Raw genomic sequence first — 16403 nt, forward strand, 5'->3', positions numbered from 1 at the left:
CCATGCCATATCCAACTGCTTATCTGCCAGTAAACTTTATTTTTTGATACCACCACGGAATCTAGAATGGTTTGTTCTAGCATAGATAGCCCACAGTGGAACTCTACTATTGTGTACTCCTCACCCAGGAATATACACCCTTAGCACTCAGGGCCTTGAAAAAAAACTCTCCCCCCCTCCCCCCCACTCAATAAAGAACTCACGCCGTGAGGACAGAAATTGACTGTGTCCAGCTATCTCCAAAGAGAGAATAAAATTATTTTATGACCCCTCTGGAGATTAGTTCCTTGCTGGAGGAGGGGCTACACCGCTAATTGTGTTAACTTCTCAATTACAGGAACCTATATGGAAGCTTTTATATGTATGCATTTTATTAATCCTTTTTTTTTTTTTTTTTAGAACTTCTGCAGTTTTCTAAAAGGCATGTGATAGGCTAAATAAAAACAATACTGTTTGATTTTCTAATTCAAAAGGATACAAATTGCAATTGGTAAAAATTGGATTATTTATTTCATATTCTTACTGAGGTCCATATTCAAAGGTATTTGGGTAATGTTCCATGGACAAAGCCCAAAGTTTAATTTCTGGCCCCTTCTATCTGGATACATTTTATCTGGGTAAGTCGTTACTCACATAAAATTTCTCCAGATAAGTTGAAGGTGTTTTGAGAGTGTTCCAAGGTGTAATTAAGTAAACCAAATAACTTACCTGGCTACCTCCGATATTTAGAGTTAGCTGGACAACGTGTTTGGCCAAGTCTGGACATGCCTCAGACCGAGTTTAAAGTTATTAGGGTATGGGTACCTGAATACCATTAAACCTACTGAGAATATTCAGCATATAGCTGGGGAAGTTAAAACAAAACCTATTGGGTTAGCAGTGAATAGATCATCCTCCACCCACACACCCCTGAGTTAAAAAAAACAAAATTGTGCTGGCCCTATCATTTCCTTTATCTTGTGTAAAAATTAGGGTCAACATCCCTCCCCCAGTGAATCCTACAAACCTTTGTGTTACCTCCTCCCACCATGTGAAAAGGTTATATCAAGGGAGAACCATCAGTATCCCAGCATTTCCCATTGCTTTGAACAATAACAGACTGGCAATCTCTTACATCCCCTTCCCTCCTCCCAGCCACCAATAAGCAAAATCACATGATGGTAACACTCCTCCCTCTCACCCAAAGTCACAGCATTGCAGCAAACTCCCAGCCTACTCCCACCTCCTGATCCCCTATCTCTTCTCCCAAGCAGGCCCAGCTGAATATACATGAAATTCTAGCTGGGAGGACAGAAGCTTCATCCTTCTGGTTAAGCGTCCCTCATTGTTCTGCCAGTAGTGCTAAAAGCTGACAGAGCAATGAGGGATGCTTAGCCAGGGGACGGAGCTTATATCTTCCCAGCTAGAATTTGACTAATATATAAAAGTGGTGCTGCTTAGGAGTATAGGGAAGGGGATTGGTAGGAGGGGATAGAGTGGGGGTTGCTACAATGTTGTGACTTGTGTGATTTTGCTAACTAATGAGAAGGAGGGAGGAGAATGTGTGTGTGTGGGTGGGTGGGGGTGAGGGTGGGGCAGACTGTAATTTTTCAAAGGAAGGGGGGATGCAAGAGGGCTGGCAGTTTCCCACAGCATAAAACTTTTTCACATGGCAGGAAGAGGTTACAGCTTCATCTCTTCCCATGGAGGACACACCAAGCTTTGCACAGCTTGAGAAGGGGGAGTGTTGGCCCTAGGGTTGCCAACTGGCTCCAGATTTTCAGGACAGGTTGATCCAGGCCTGGTTTTATCCCATTGCAGGCAGGGACTTGCATTTCTTAAGAAAAAAATCAAAACTACAAGGTCTTGCAATGGGGTAAAACTAGATCTGGATCAACCTGTCCTGAAAATCTGGAGCCAGTTAACAACCCTAGTTGGCCCTAATTTTATGCAGGGCAAGGGGCTGTTGGAGCCAATACAGCCCAACCTTTATTTTTTTAGCCTGGGTGTATGGGGGGAAATCTGGCTCTAGCTGGCCCAAGAAGGTTACTTTTTTAAATTTTTTTACTCACTTGGCTATACATAGAATATAGCCAAGAAGGTTTAAAGTTTTCCAGGTACATATACCTGGATAACGTTTGCCATGCTTATTTAGAAGCACAGATACATTATTTGAATAACTCTATCTAAATATATTCAGTGGAATACATGTCCTATTGAATATTCAGCTAAAGTTGTCCTGATAACGTTACCCAGATAATTTACTGAATATTGAGCTCACTATATTTTCACCCTCTGTAATTACCAATGATTACTTTGCTATAAAAAATAATTACTCACATTAGCAGCACCGAGAAGGATAAGTGTAGGTCCAAGACCTATCGTGTAAATGGATCTGAGCATCACTGAAACTAAAAATGGCCGAATACCAAAAGGCTTGGGGAAAAAAAAGAGCATTGCTGTACAGACTGCCACTGCTATCCAAAGAAGAATAGAAAACAATGAAGACAGTGTACCTGTGAAGAGACAAAATACAACTTTTTTAAAAACAAAAAAAAAACCAATAGAAGATTAAGGTAAGTTGAAAGATACTGTAATACATAAGAACATAAGATTTGCTATACTGGGTCAGACCAAAGGTCCATCAAGCCAGTATCCTGTTTCCAACAGTGGCCAATCCAGGCCATAAGAACCTGGCAAGTACGCAAAAACTTATCCAAACCTTTTTTAAACCCATTTACACTAACTGCTGTAATATTCTCTGCTTTGGTATTTTATCTTATAATGCAAACTCTTTATGACAACTTTTTCTCATTCTCTTCAATAACTTCATTTTAGCACTGTGATCACTAGTTAATGCCATATAGATACATTCATTAATGAATCTTGCATGCTATCTGACAAATACTTAGTGGAGAGAACTACCTCTGTGATCTCTCAAACTTTTCACACTTTTGATGCATATTTTTTGGTTACTTAGAACAATTTATAAAGATGTCATGAGTCCAAAAGTGTGAAATTCATGGGGTATAGAAGAAAAGATTAAATTAAGTTTCTTTGTATATTAATTTGTGATAATTTATTGTAGTCTAACTCCTAGATTCATCAAGCTGCAGTAAAAATAGCATAAATATGGTGCATTAGTGTCCTGATATAAAAAGTTGGGTGTGGTTAGGAAAATTAACAAAATATCACACTGCGTATGTAAATACTACATTATGCGATACTCTCGCGTAGCGCAATATTCTACGTATGGCACGTTATTTTATTTGTTTATATATACACCAGCTTCCTGCAACTGCCTCTTTGAGGATGTATCAGGAGTTAGAGGAGGAAAAGAGTTTGGTGAGTAGCTGGAGGCATAGGTATTTGTTAAAGGAGTTCAGTTTTCGATTACCTGATTCCATTGTCCTGTTTCTTGTGTTTTAATTGTTTACCTTTACCTTCATCTATTGTATTTATCTGTGTGTGAAAGAAGAGTGTTAGATTTTGTGTGTTTGTCTAGTTTGTCTGTCTGTCCCTTTGTATGGGGGAGTAGATGAGTGGATGAGTGAAGGAGTTGTGGAGTAGTAGTGAAGTGGTGAGGGGTGGTGGAGGAGTGGTGTGGGAGGATAAGGGAGGAGAGGAAGAAGAAGGAGAGTAGGAGTGGTAGGAGGAAGAGTAGGAGTGGTAGGAGGAAGAGTAGGAGTAGAGATGAGGAGGGAAGGGATAGGAGGAGGTAGGGGGAAGGGTCTAGGCAGGTGAGTGGGAGGGAGGAGGATGGCAGGGTAGGGCTAGACAGAGAACATAAAGGGTGGGGGAGTTGCCAGAGCAGGTGCAGGGGCGGGGAAGGGAGGAGAGCGGGAACTGGGAGCGACACCATCTCTCTGGAAGTGGAGGTGGATCTGAGCATCAGGCAACAGTTCGTCTGCAGCTATGCGCATACAAGTTCAGTGTGGAAGAGAGCAAATGTTACTTACCTGTAACAGGTGTTCTCACAGGACAGCAGAATGTTAGTCCTCACATATGGGTGACATCATAGGATGGAGCCCAATCACGGAACACTTTTGTCAAAGTTTCTAGAACTTTGACTGGCACCTACTGGGCATGCCCAGCATGGCACCAAACCTGCAGCCAGCAGGGGTCCCTCTTCAGTCTTGTTTAAAGCTACAGGAAGTGCCGAAAAATAAAATAAGAAAACAAACCCAACACCATGGGGTGGCGGGCGGGTTTTGTGAGGACACAGGACAAGCAGGATGCTTTCTCACAGGACAAGCAGGATGGTAGTCCTCACATATAGGTGAGTACCGAGCTGAAGATGTCCGAGAAATGTACCAAATGTACCCAAGATGTGCAATAGGCACAAGTATTGGGGAGGATTTTGGTAGAGGGCATCCTGAATCCTAACGGGAAGGCGGAAGGGTGTTGGTACGTCAAGTTGTAAAAAGGTTGCGCAAGACAGATTGGCCGAAGATGGAATCTTGTCTAAGCAATAATGGGTTGTAAAGGTATGGAGAGAACTCCAGGTAGCAGCTCTGCAAATGTCAGGAAGCGGCACAGAGTGTAGGTGTGCTACTGAAGTCGCCATGGCCCTCACAAAGTGTGCCTTAACACGGCCTTGAAGTGGAATGCCTGCTTGCTGATAGCAAAAGGATATGCAGTCCGCTAACCAGGAGGAGAGAGTCTGCTTATCCACAGGCTGCCCCAATTTGGTGGAACAGAAAGAGACAAACAATTGGGTGCTTTTCCTGTGGGCAGCTGTACGGTCTAGATAGAATGCTAGAGCGCGTTTACAACCAAGGGTATGCAGAGCCTGTTCTCCTGGACTGGAGTGAGGTTTGGAAAAGAAGGTAGGTAGTATAATGGATTGATTAATGTGAAACTCCGATACTACCTTAGGTAAGAACTTAGGGTGAGTGCAGAGTACTGCCCAGTCCTGCAGAAGTTTAGTGTAAGGCAGATAGGTAACTAGGACCTGTAACTCACTAACTCTGCGAGCAGATGTTATTGCCAAAAGAAAAATCACTTTCCATGTGAGATAGCGAAGATCACAGGATTGGAGAGGCTCGAATGGTGGTTTCATGAGCCTTCCTAAAACCAGACTGAGGTCCCAAGAAGGGGCCGGAGGGCACAGTGGAGGCTTGAGGTGAAGCAAGCCCTTCAGAAAACATGTTATGAGGGGTTGTACTGAAATAGGAACGACCCCGACACCTTTATGGAAGGTGGCTACCGCACTGACATGCATTCTAATGGAGGAGGTTTTTAGACCTGATTCTGCCAAGTGCCAGAGGTAGTCTAGAAACTTTGTGGTGGAACAGGTAAAGGGATCAAGGGATTGAGAAGAACACCATGATGTAAACTTGTTCCATTTGTAAAGATAATATTTTCTCGTGGAAGGCTTCCGTGAAGCAATCAGGACACGGGAAACTGGCTCCGAAAGGTTAAGTGGCTGAAGAATTAATCTTTCAACATCCAGGCCATCAGAGACAAGGCCTGAAGATTGGGGTGGTGTAGGCACCCATCGTTCTGAGTGATCAGAAACGGGTCCTTTACCAAGGGAATGTGCCTGCGAATGGAGAGGTCCTGAAGAATTAGCACCTCACTGGCCTCGCCAGGTGTGGTTTCCATCAGGATCATGCGTCCCTTGTCCTGACGTAACTTCACGAGAGTCTTCGAGAGAAGTGGAAGTGGAGGGAATGCATATAGGAGACCGGTTGCCCATGAGAGGGAGCATGCATCTCTTGGCTGAGAGTGTTGGCTGTGAGTGAGAGAGCAAAGGTTCTCTACTTTGCGGTTCTGAGGTGACGCAAAGAAGTCTATGTGGGGGTAACCCCAACGTTGGAATATTGAGTCCGCTACAGTGGGGTCGAGGGACCACTCGGTCCCTCGACCTCACTGTAGCGGACTATACTTAGGACGCCATGTGTCCTAGCAGGATGAGGAAGTGGCGTGCAGTTGTGCATTGCTGAGACTGGAGCTGGTCTGCGAGAGAGATGAGAGTGAGAGCTTGCTGTCGAGGCAGAAATGCATTTGCCTGCAAGGTGTCCAAGTCTGCCCCAATGAATGATAAAGTTTGAGATGGGACTAAGCAGGATTTTGTGTAGTTGATGAGAAATCCTAGCGAAGTCAGAGTGTGTAAAGTAAGACGTAGGGACGATAGAGCAGCCTGCTGAGTGGGAGCCCTGATCAACCAATCGTCTAGATAGGGGTAGACATGAACACCTTGAGTCCTGAGGAAGGCTGCTACTACTACGAGGCACTTGGTGAAGACTCATGGTGCAGATTCCAGGCCGAATGGTAGCACTCGGTATTGATAGTGCTTGGGGCCTACCAGAAATCTCAGGAACCTGCGATGAGATGGAGTTATTGCAATGTGTGTATACGCGTCTTGGAGATCGAGAGAGCAGAGCCAGTCTCCTTTTTGCAGAAGAAGGAGAGAACCCAAGGTTACCATCTTGAACTTTTCTCAGTTGAGGTACTTGTTGAGGGCACGTAGGTCCAGAATTGGATGAACGCCGCCTGATTTTTTGGGGATTAGAAAGTACCGGGATTAGAATCCTAGGCCTTGTTGGGATAGGGCACTGGCTCTATTGCTCTGGACTGGAGGAGGAGGGAGACCTCCTGCTCAAGGAGAAGTGAGTGGTTGGATGTTCTCCACTTTGGTAGAGGTGGGGAGTCCGGTGGGATGGATAGAAAATTCAGGTGATAACCTTGACAGATTATGGCAAGGACCCATTGGTCTGAGGTGATTGTGTGCTACCTGTTGTTGAAATGGCACAATTGACCTCCCACTGGTATCTGAGGCAGTGGAAACTGGCTGCTGCTCTCTATGCAGGAGTCAAAAGCCAGAAGCAGGGCCCAGCTGTGGAGCTACCTGCAGCTTTTGTTTCCATGGTTGACGAGACTGGGCCTTTTGGAAAGGTCTCGTGGAACAAGTCCTAGACTGTGTTGGATAGGACTTCTTTGGACAGAAGAATGACTTTTTAGTATCCTTCCTGAAAGGCTGTTTGGAGGAATACTTAGAGGGCATCAGAGAGAGCTGGCGAAGGGTCTCATGATGGTCCTTGAATTCCGCCACCGTCTGCTAAATCTGTTCACCAAACAGATTGTCGCCTGTGCAGGGCAGATCAGATAATCTGTCTTGTACTTCAGGGCGCAAGTCCGATGATTTAAGCCAGGCCCATCTTCTTGCCGAAATAGCAGTTGCAGATACCCTGGAAGCAGTGTCGAAGATATCATAAGAGGATCTGATTTCATGCTTCCCTGCCTCGAAACCCTTGTGTACCAGGGCTTGAAGCTGTTCCTGGATTTGCTGAGGTAGGGAGTCTGCAAAGTCCTGTATCTGCTTGAATAAGACCCTGTTGTACTGGGTCATATACAGCTGGTAAGAGGCGATCCGGGAGATAAGCATTGATCCCAGGAAGAAACGCCGGCCAATAGCATCCAGGAATTTCTGTTTCTTACCTGGGGGAAAGGAAGAGTGGGGTTTTGATCTTTTTGCCCTCTTTTGGGCCGATTCTACAACCACAGATTGGTGATCCAGCTGAGGTTTCTGGAATCCTGGGGAGCATCCAGGAATTGTAACAGCTCCATCATTTGATGCCTATCATCTTGCTCAGTCTGTAATTAGAAGGGAACCAATTCAGACATTTCCTTCACAAAATTTATGAAGGACAAGTCCTCTGGAGGAGAACGCTTCCTACTTTCAGTAGGAGAAGGTGGCGATGGTAAATCATCTGTGTCTTGAGATGAATCTTCAGTCCAGCTGTCATAGGGATCAGCACCTGTCCCTGTAGGAACCTGAGAAGGACGGGACAATGGTATTCCTGAAGGTCCTGGCCTAGGATCTGAAGGCATCGAGGGAAGTACTGGAGGCACCGATGAAGGCATCAAGGGCATCGATGGATGGACTGGTGGTGCCGATGGGCGCATTGGCATCGATGATTGAGGCATCGGCAGGACTCCCGATGGAGGAATGTGGAACGGTGTTTCCCCTCCCGATGACAGGGTAAGCGGGGAAGGCACCGGAGCCATCGGTGACCCAGAATCCATCGGTGGAAAAGCAGCTATGAGCGCTTCCATCTTTGAGAGCAGCGGTGCCAATGCTGCCGGAATGGAATCGATAGTCGGTTCTGCAACCAGCGCCAATTTTGGTGCCGGGGGGACCTTGGAGTCTATGCATCGCCTTATCGATGGCCTCCTGAACCATCCAGTCCAGTTCTTCACGGAGACCTGGAGCAAGCAGCCCCGGCTCCGGAAGGGAAGAAGGAGGCAGAGGCATAGTCGTAGGGACCACCGTTAAAGGCGGAGTCGCGGCTCCCGATACCCATCCGGGTGAGGGTTGCCTCGGTGACCCTGTCGCAGAAAGGGTCGGTGCCTTTTCTGGACGGGGTTTCTTCGATGGCAGCTTGGACGATGGCCCCATTGGGATTGCATACAGGTGGGCCACAGAAGCTGCTACGGCTCTTACAGAATGCGCCGTGGCGTGGCCTTCCAGCTACAGTCCCACCTGGTCACGGTAGAAGTAGATACAGTCTGCTAACCAGGTGGAAAGAGTCTGCTTAGTAACAACCCTACCCAGCCTGTTGGGGTCAAATGAGACAAATAGCTAGGTGGACAGCCTATGGCCTGCTGTATGGTCCAGGTAGAAGGCCAAGGCCCTCTTTCAATCCAGGGTGTACAGCGCCCTCTACCCCAGGCTGGAATGAGGCCTAGGGAAGGATCATGGATTGGTTCAGATGGAAATCCATGACTACAGAACCACCCTGTCATGGAAGAACCTCGTGTAGGGTGGATAAGTCACCAAGGCGTGCAACTCACTGACCCTGTGTGCCGATGTGATTGCTATCAAGAAGATGACCTTCCACATCAAATGCTTGAGAGTGCACAAGCACAGCGGCTCAAATAGTGGCTTCATCAGCTGGGCCAGTACCACATTCAGGTCCCAAAAAACCACTGGGGCCAGAAGGGGAGGCTGCAGCTAAAACAGACCATGCATGAACTGCACCATGAGATCGGCGATCCATCCACCTCCTGGTGGTAAGCTCCTATGGCACTGAGGTGCACCCAAATGGAGTTGGTCTTAAGTCCTACCTCCAATAGGTGCAGCAGGTAGTCCAAGAGTTGCTAGACTGAGCAAGAGAAGAGGTTGAGGCCCCTTCTGCTCACACAAGATGGAGAACCCATTTCAAGGCACAAGACCTCCTGGTGGTTGACTTCCTTGAAGCCACCAGGACCTGGGCTACTTCCTCTGAAAGGTCAAGGGGTTGCAGGATTAACCTTTCAACATCCATGCCATGAGAGACAGGGCATGGAGGTTGGGATGACGCAACCTGCCCTGATCCTGTGAGAGGAGGTCAGGTGCTGTCCCCAGATGGATCGGGTTTCACCTGGCAAAAGCAGGAACCAGACTTGCCTCGGTCAATGCAAGGCAACAGGGACTGGTCCTGGCAAAGCTTCAGGAGAGTCTTTGTTACTAATGGAAGAGACGGATAGGTATACAGGAGGCCTGTCCCCCAAAGTATGGCACAGGCATCCATGGGTGGCACACCATCTGACCTGGACAGAGAGCAGTACTGGGGAACCTACACATTGCTGGAGGAGGCAAACAGGTCCATGTCCAGGGTCCCCCAGGGACAGATGATCCCGTCCGCCACCTACTGTTTCAGGGACCAGTTGTTGGGCCGGTAGGTGCGACTCAGCCAGTCTGCCAGTGTGTTTTCTGCACCGACTATGTACACAGCTCGGAGAAACATTCCCTGCACCAGTGCCCAGCTCCAGATTTGTACTGCCTCCTGACATAGGAAGAAAGGTCTGGCACCAACCTGCTTGTTGACATACCACATGGCCACCTGGTTGTCTGTCCGAACGAGGACGACCTTGTTGGCCAAGCGATCCCGGAAGGCCCACAGGGCGTACCGGATCGCCCTCAGTTCCATGAGGTTTATCTGAAACTGAGCCTCCTGTGCAATCCAGAGGCCCTGGGTGCAGAGACTGTTGACGTAGGCTCCCCACCCCAAGTGGGACGCATCCATGGTAAGCACAACCTGAGGCGAGGGGGCTTGGAAAGGGATACACTGCTCCAGGCTGAGTGGAGATGTCCACCAAGTCAGGATCCACTGGGCTCGGCGCATATGGAGACGGACAAAGGGAGTGACATGTATGGTTGCGGACATGTGTCCCAGAAGCTGCAGCTTACATTGCACCGATACTAGCCAGCACTGTTGACTCTCCCCTGCCAAGGAAACTAGGGCACGTGCCCTGTTGCGCGGAAGGAAGGCCTTTGCCTATGTCACATCCAGCATGGTCCCGATGAAAGCCAGCCATGGCGATGGATGGAGATTCAACTGGGTCGTTGATTAAAAACCCCAGGTGCTTCAAGACCTGAATGGTGCTGCAAAGTGCCTGCAGTGCTCTGGCCTTTGTGTCACTCTTGACCAACCAGTCGTCCAGATATGGAAACACCTGAACCCCTAGCTGGCGCATGTAAACCCCCACCATGGCTAGACACTTTGTGAAAACCCACGGCGCAGATTTGAGGCTGAACGGAAGCACGCGGTACTGGAAATGATGGCTCCCAACCACAAAGTGAAGGTACCTCCTGTGACTTGGGAGCATCGCAATGTGGGTTTACACATCCTTTAGATCGAGGGAGCAAAGCCAGTCCCCCCTTTGCAACAGGGGAATTATAGTGTGCAAGGATACCATCTTGAACTTTTCTTTTTTTTATGAATGAATCTGCTCAAGGCTCGCAAATCCAGAATGGGACGGAGGCCTCCTGTTTTCTTTGAAATCAGAAAGTAATGGGAGTAAAACCCTCGACCCTGCTGCTCCTGAGGAACAGGTTCCACTTCTCTGACCATTAGAAGCGATGAAAGCTCCTCTTGAAGCAGTTCTGGATGCGAGACGGGACCCCACTGTGGGCTCGGGAGAAAATCTGGGGGAGTCTCCATGACATTCAGCTTGTAGCTGCAACGGATGATGGCCAGGACCCATCGATCTGACGTCACGGCTGGTCACTGGTCCACGAACAAGCAGAGCCGGCCCCTGACCGGCGGGTCCCCAGGCATCGGGAGAGGCGACTGGCACTTGCCCCCTCACTGCCAGTCAAAACCATGTAGCGGGGCTGGCCTGGGAGGCTGATTGTGGGTGGGGGCCCTGTGTTGCTGGGGTCTGCCCCTGGTGCTCACCTGCTGTGGTCGGGAGTAGGAGGGTTGGAGGGAAATACTTCCTTGGTCTGTAAAAAGGTCTCCTCGTCCTTGTCCAGGATGACCTTTTGGAAGAAGCCTGTGAGGCTGAGGCACCGGCAGACAGATTCTGGTCTCATGCCGGTCCTTCAGCTGCACAACCGCCTCCTTGACCTTGTCGCCAAAAAGATTATTGCTGGTGCAAGGCAAGTCAGCCAGTCTGTCCTGCACTTCAGGGCGAAGGTCTGAGGCCTGAAGACAGGCCAGATGACGGGCAGAAATATCAGCCACTGCTACATTTCCCGCTGTCTCAAAGACATCATAGGTAGCACACACCTCGTGCTTAACACATTCAAGGCCCTGCTGGACAAGCGTCATGAGGGCCTCTGGGGCTGCTGCCCCAGGCTTTCTGCTACCTCCTGGACTTCTTTCCAGAGGTTGTGGGTATATAGGGTATATAGGAGGCGATACAAGCCTCCTATAGGGTATATAGGAGGCGATACAAGCTACCCACATGGATCCCTGATACACCCTCCTATCCATGGCGCACCATGCTCGGTTGTCCTTACCTGAGCATGGATTTTTAACCACTACACCCTTCTTGAGCACCGACTCAACCACCACCGAATGGTGGGGGAGCTGGCACTTTTCGAAGCCCACAGCCGGCTGCACAAGGTACATCCCATCAGCCTTACGGTTGACTGGAGTAACAGAGAGGGGGTATTCCCAGAGCCTCCATCAGAGAGTCGACAAACTGGAGGACCTCAAGCATCTTAAGGTGGGCATCCTCTTCAGAAGGCAAATGTGATAAAATAAGATGTCTTCTTAGCTGAGGGGATTTCTTTATTAATTAATTATTCAAACAATCACAAAAAGATAAAAAATGCCTGATTCAGGCCGAGTTTCACCCTAACAAGGGGCTACATCAGGAGTTATGCTTTATTAACAATGGAGATGCAACTATTCATCTTGCTGCAACATTTTGTACCGGCTGCAACTTGCTTGTGCAACTGCAGCCGGTACAAAAAGCTCCACTGTTTCATTCTTCCTTGGTTACTTATTAATTTACACATTAATTGTAAAATTCAGTGTGCGGTCTTTCGATCAATGAAGGCCCAGTGTATCTGAGAGACTGGAGTGGTACATTCCATCACCCCATTTAAGATCTAGCCAGGGTGAATTTTTGCAGGTTCCCAACATCTAAAGAAATTGGCTGAGGTGGCTTCCAGCCATTGCCTTTTCAGTAATTGGTCCAGCTCCATGGAACAAACTTCCAGAAGCTTTAAGTGACAGCAATCAATTATATACCATATCATATACCCAGTCAACACTGAGGTATAATCAACTTTTGCAGTTGTTAAAGTATAGCCCCGACAAAGCCCTTTGTTAGGGCGAAACTCGGCCTGAGTCGGGCATTTTTTATCTTTGTGTGATTGAATAATTAATAAAGGAATCCCCTCAGCTAAGAAGACTGGTCTTGTTTTATCACATTTGCCTTCTGGCCTTATCGGACCGTGTCCCGCTTTGTTTTCTTGGGCATCCTCTTCAGTCATGAGCTGGAAGGGAATAGCCTTGACCATCGCATGGATGAACCCAATGAAGGTCGTCCTCCAGTGGAAAATGCCGGCATTCCGCTGAAGGGGAAGGATCCGAAGGTCATCAGAGTCCACCGATGAAGCATCTGAGGTATCCTATTCCCAGGAGTCGTAAGGGCCCTCAGGTTATTCAAAGCCACCCAGAGAGGAGGGTCATGAAGCCCCAGGCATATACCTGAGCAAAGGCATCAGGAGGCCCGGGGGAACCACAGGCCCCAAAAGGCTGGGCCTTGGCCCGGGGAGCACTGTATGTGGTGCCGAGGGGCCTCATGGCACAGAGGGCACCAACGGGCCCTCCTCTCCAGAGGAATCCCCCACAAGGACTAACTGGAATGCCTTGCATTTTGGTGTCCGGCGGGTTACCAAGGGATCGCAAGGTGCCAGTATCAACTGCGTTGGCAGGGCACCGAGGAGGAAGATAAGGCGATCCAGCAACAATTCCAGCCCGGTCACCGCAGTTGGCATTGGCACAGGCGCCATCATCAGTGCGGATGCCGGCCTCAAAGGCATTGGCGAGGGCACTGGAATTGGGGAAGGCACCGGTATTGGCCTTGATCACGCAGAGCACGGTCCACCGCCAGGTGCACCCGATGTTCCAACTCCGCCTTGAACACCTCCGACAAGAGGGCAGGCTGAGAGGAGAGAGCTGGGCCCAACTCTGCCTAGGAGCCCTGAGGAGGGTCGATGTCCGGCAGCAGAATTGGTGCGGATGGCCCCAGACCACAGACATCGAGGGAGGATGTGATCTCCTCGTGTTAAGGCCACTTAGGCGGCAGGGTGACAAGCGCCAAGGTCCGCACATGCCCGGTCCCATGTGCAGATGGGGACCTGTGCCGGTACTTACGGGATCTCCCATGGTGCTCGGCCCGGTCTTTTGCTGCCACAGAGGATGAGGAAGATGATCCTGAAATCCAGGACTTTGAGGAGACCAAGACCAGCCAATCCCTGGAACCCCCTTGCCCCGAGGGTTTTAGGGGAGGGGTGGTGACTGAGGGATAGAGGGCGATCGGTTCCCCTCGGTCCTTGGGTATCGACGGCGCCAATGCTGGAGTAGAGAGCTTGTATTTGCTCGAGCCGAACACCTTTTACATTTTGTCCAGCCTGGCCCGGCAGCCCTTTGGGGTCATCTGAGCACACAATTCGCAGCCGCGGACATCATGCAACACCCCCCAGGCAGAGGATACACACTTCATGTGGATCCGTTAGGGACATAGTCCAGGGGCACTGGGAGCATCGACAAAAGCCCGAGGCAGCCATGAAGTGCACCGGGGACCGCATGAGCATGACAACTGGCGGACACAGAAGAAGCGAAAAACTCACTGACCGATATGGACCCGATGGGAACCAGAGAGAGACCCAGCTCAGGATAGAAAAAATATGCGAAAATGCAAAGAAAAACTCACTTTTTTTCTGAAAAAAAAAGCATGAGCTCCACCTCCACAAGACAACAGCTCCATGGATAAGAAAGGACTCAAGAGAGACCCTGTGTGGATGCAGGAATACTGGTATGCTGGGCACTATCCCTGCATCCCTGCTCAGTGTGCCAGCCAAAGTTTCTAGAAACTTTGACAGATGTTTTTTGTGCTGGGCTCCATCTGATGATGTCACCCATGTGTGAGGATTACCATTCTGCTTGTCCTAGGAGAAACCTGGGCCCTGGCACTATGACTTGCTGATTTAAATGTGCAAGCCACTTGTCATCTGAAGCAGTCACATCCCTGACAGTCTCTTGTCACTGCTGTTAGCTGTATACATGTAGAAAGGGCTGTTAGAAAGAAGCATCGCTCTTGCCTAGAAACCAATCGTGACTGTAGAGGCTGCTTTCAAAATATTCAAACAGAGCCTATTGCCTAAGTATAAGGAATCATGCACAGCTCCTGGGTACCTGGCGACCACATAAAGAATGTGCAGTCGAGCGTCACAGACTACTTGCACATTGATGAAGTGGAAGAGTTTTCTGTTGTGATAGATCTCCTCCCTGCGATGGGGTGGGATAATAGCTATGGGAATGCAGTCAATAGCTCCCAGAACATTTGGAAAGTTCGCTATGGCATAAAACCCTCTTTTTAAGTCCAGCAATTCCTGTCTTTCATGAGGGAATCCTATGTAATGATTAATGCAGTTATGTACAGACCTGGCCCAGACATCATGAAAAAGATGTTTGCAATGTTCACCCAATGACCCTAACTGTTTGGAAGGAGCCAAATACCATAAAATGCAGGGCACACAATTCAATAGCATAGCAATTTTCAAAAGCCCACATATGCTTAAAGTGCATTTACACATGTAAAACCCAGTTCTAAGCGTGTAAATTCTTTTGAAAATTACCCTCTTAATGTCTAGTATTGTATAAAGATTGACGACATGAAGCTACACCACAGGAGAGGATCCCTAAAGTGCATATGAAGGGCACGATTCCCCTATCTCACTGGTGACGCTTTGATAGAAAACTCTGTACAGATAAAGCATCTGCACTACTACAGTTGTAGTTTTGCACAGCAATCTACTTTTGTATTAGGTATCATTTATAACCTTTTACAATGAGTGGTCTGCATTTAATAACTTTCAAAAGTATTCCAACAACAAAATTAGTTATACTCAACACAGTATTTTTATATTTCAAATTCAGATTTATCTAGTAAAGATGCTGGAAAACTTAGTTTTTTTGTCAAGGTTTCTTGCTCCTTAACTATAATGTATGACTAACTTATATATATGTACTCTAAAATTTACTAGGGTTAGCATTGTGCACTTTTGTAAAAGACCAATTCTGAAACTAATCTGAAAATAAGTGAATAGCTTAAAGGAAATATAGATCTCTTAATTGAAGGTAGATTTGCCAATAAGAAAAATTTTCAGATTTAAAGGAATGTAAAAACAACTTGCCTTCATCACCATCATCTCCAAAGGGATAGAAAAGAGCAACTGCTAAGTTGATAAAAACAGCAAGATTGAATGAAACACTCCCCCAGAGAGAGATGTGTCTAGAGAACCAGAAGAGTGCTGGATTATCTGGAAAGAAACAAATGCAGGATTATATTGTTAGAAGGCGATGAATTTGTAGATATAATTCTACAACTTAGGTCTGAAATCCTACCATTTTACCAGTTTACTCCTTGCACCCTATAAAATTCAGGAAATCAAAACACAAATTAATCTAAAAAAATACATGTTTATTACAGTAGACTTCTATTGTATGTAAATGCCTGCAACTAGTTAACAATGTACTTAAAAACAGCTTGATCTTATAAGAAATATAAATTATTTATTTATTTATTTTATGTATTTGTATGTTTTTTTATACCGAAGTATTGGTGTCGGCCTTCACTCTGGTTTACAATTATAACAACGATTTACATTAACAGAAAAACATCTCCTTGGGTGAGAGGAGTCTAGTCTGTGGGAAATTGACCAATCTCAAATTTTTATATCGTATCATATTCTCTAAATATTCCAAATCTTTATGGATAACAAAGCTATCCTTTATATGGATAGCTTCAGTATCCTGTAATTTTTTAACCTTTGTTGTCAATTTTCCCAACTCTTGTTCCACACTCATTATTTTCTTTCCCTGATCTTCAATTTTCAACTTATTTTCATTTACAATCATTGGTAAGGATGATCCTTGTGGTACGCCCATCTTGGATGCAATGGGGTGAGACTC

General features: G+C 47.3%; 1 protein-coding gene across 1 annotated transcript in view; it reads right to left on the reverse strand.

Moving 5' to 3' along the window:
- Nucleotides 1–16403, reverse strand: part of ITPR2 (inositol 1,4,5-trisphosphate receptor type 2) — a 1380003-nt gene that overhangs the window by 248696 nt on the left and 1114904 nt on the right. Inside the window, 2 exon segments of the mRNA XM_029597493.1 lie at nt 2320–2495; nt 15626–15751. Of these exon segments, the coding sequence (XP_029453353.1) occupies nt 2320–2495; nt 15626–15751 (302 nt within the window).

Source organism: Rhinatrema bivittatum, chromosome 4 (assembly GCF_901001135.1).
Source record: "Rhinatrema bivittatum chromosome 4, aRhiBiv1.1, whole genome shotgun sequence".
Lineage (NCBI taxonomy): Eukaryota > Metazoa > Chordata > Amphibia > Gymnophiona > Rhinatrematidae > Rhinatrema > Rhinatrema bivittatum.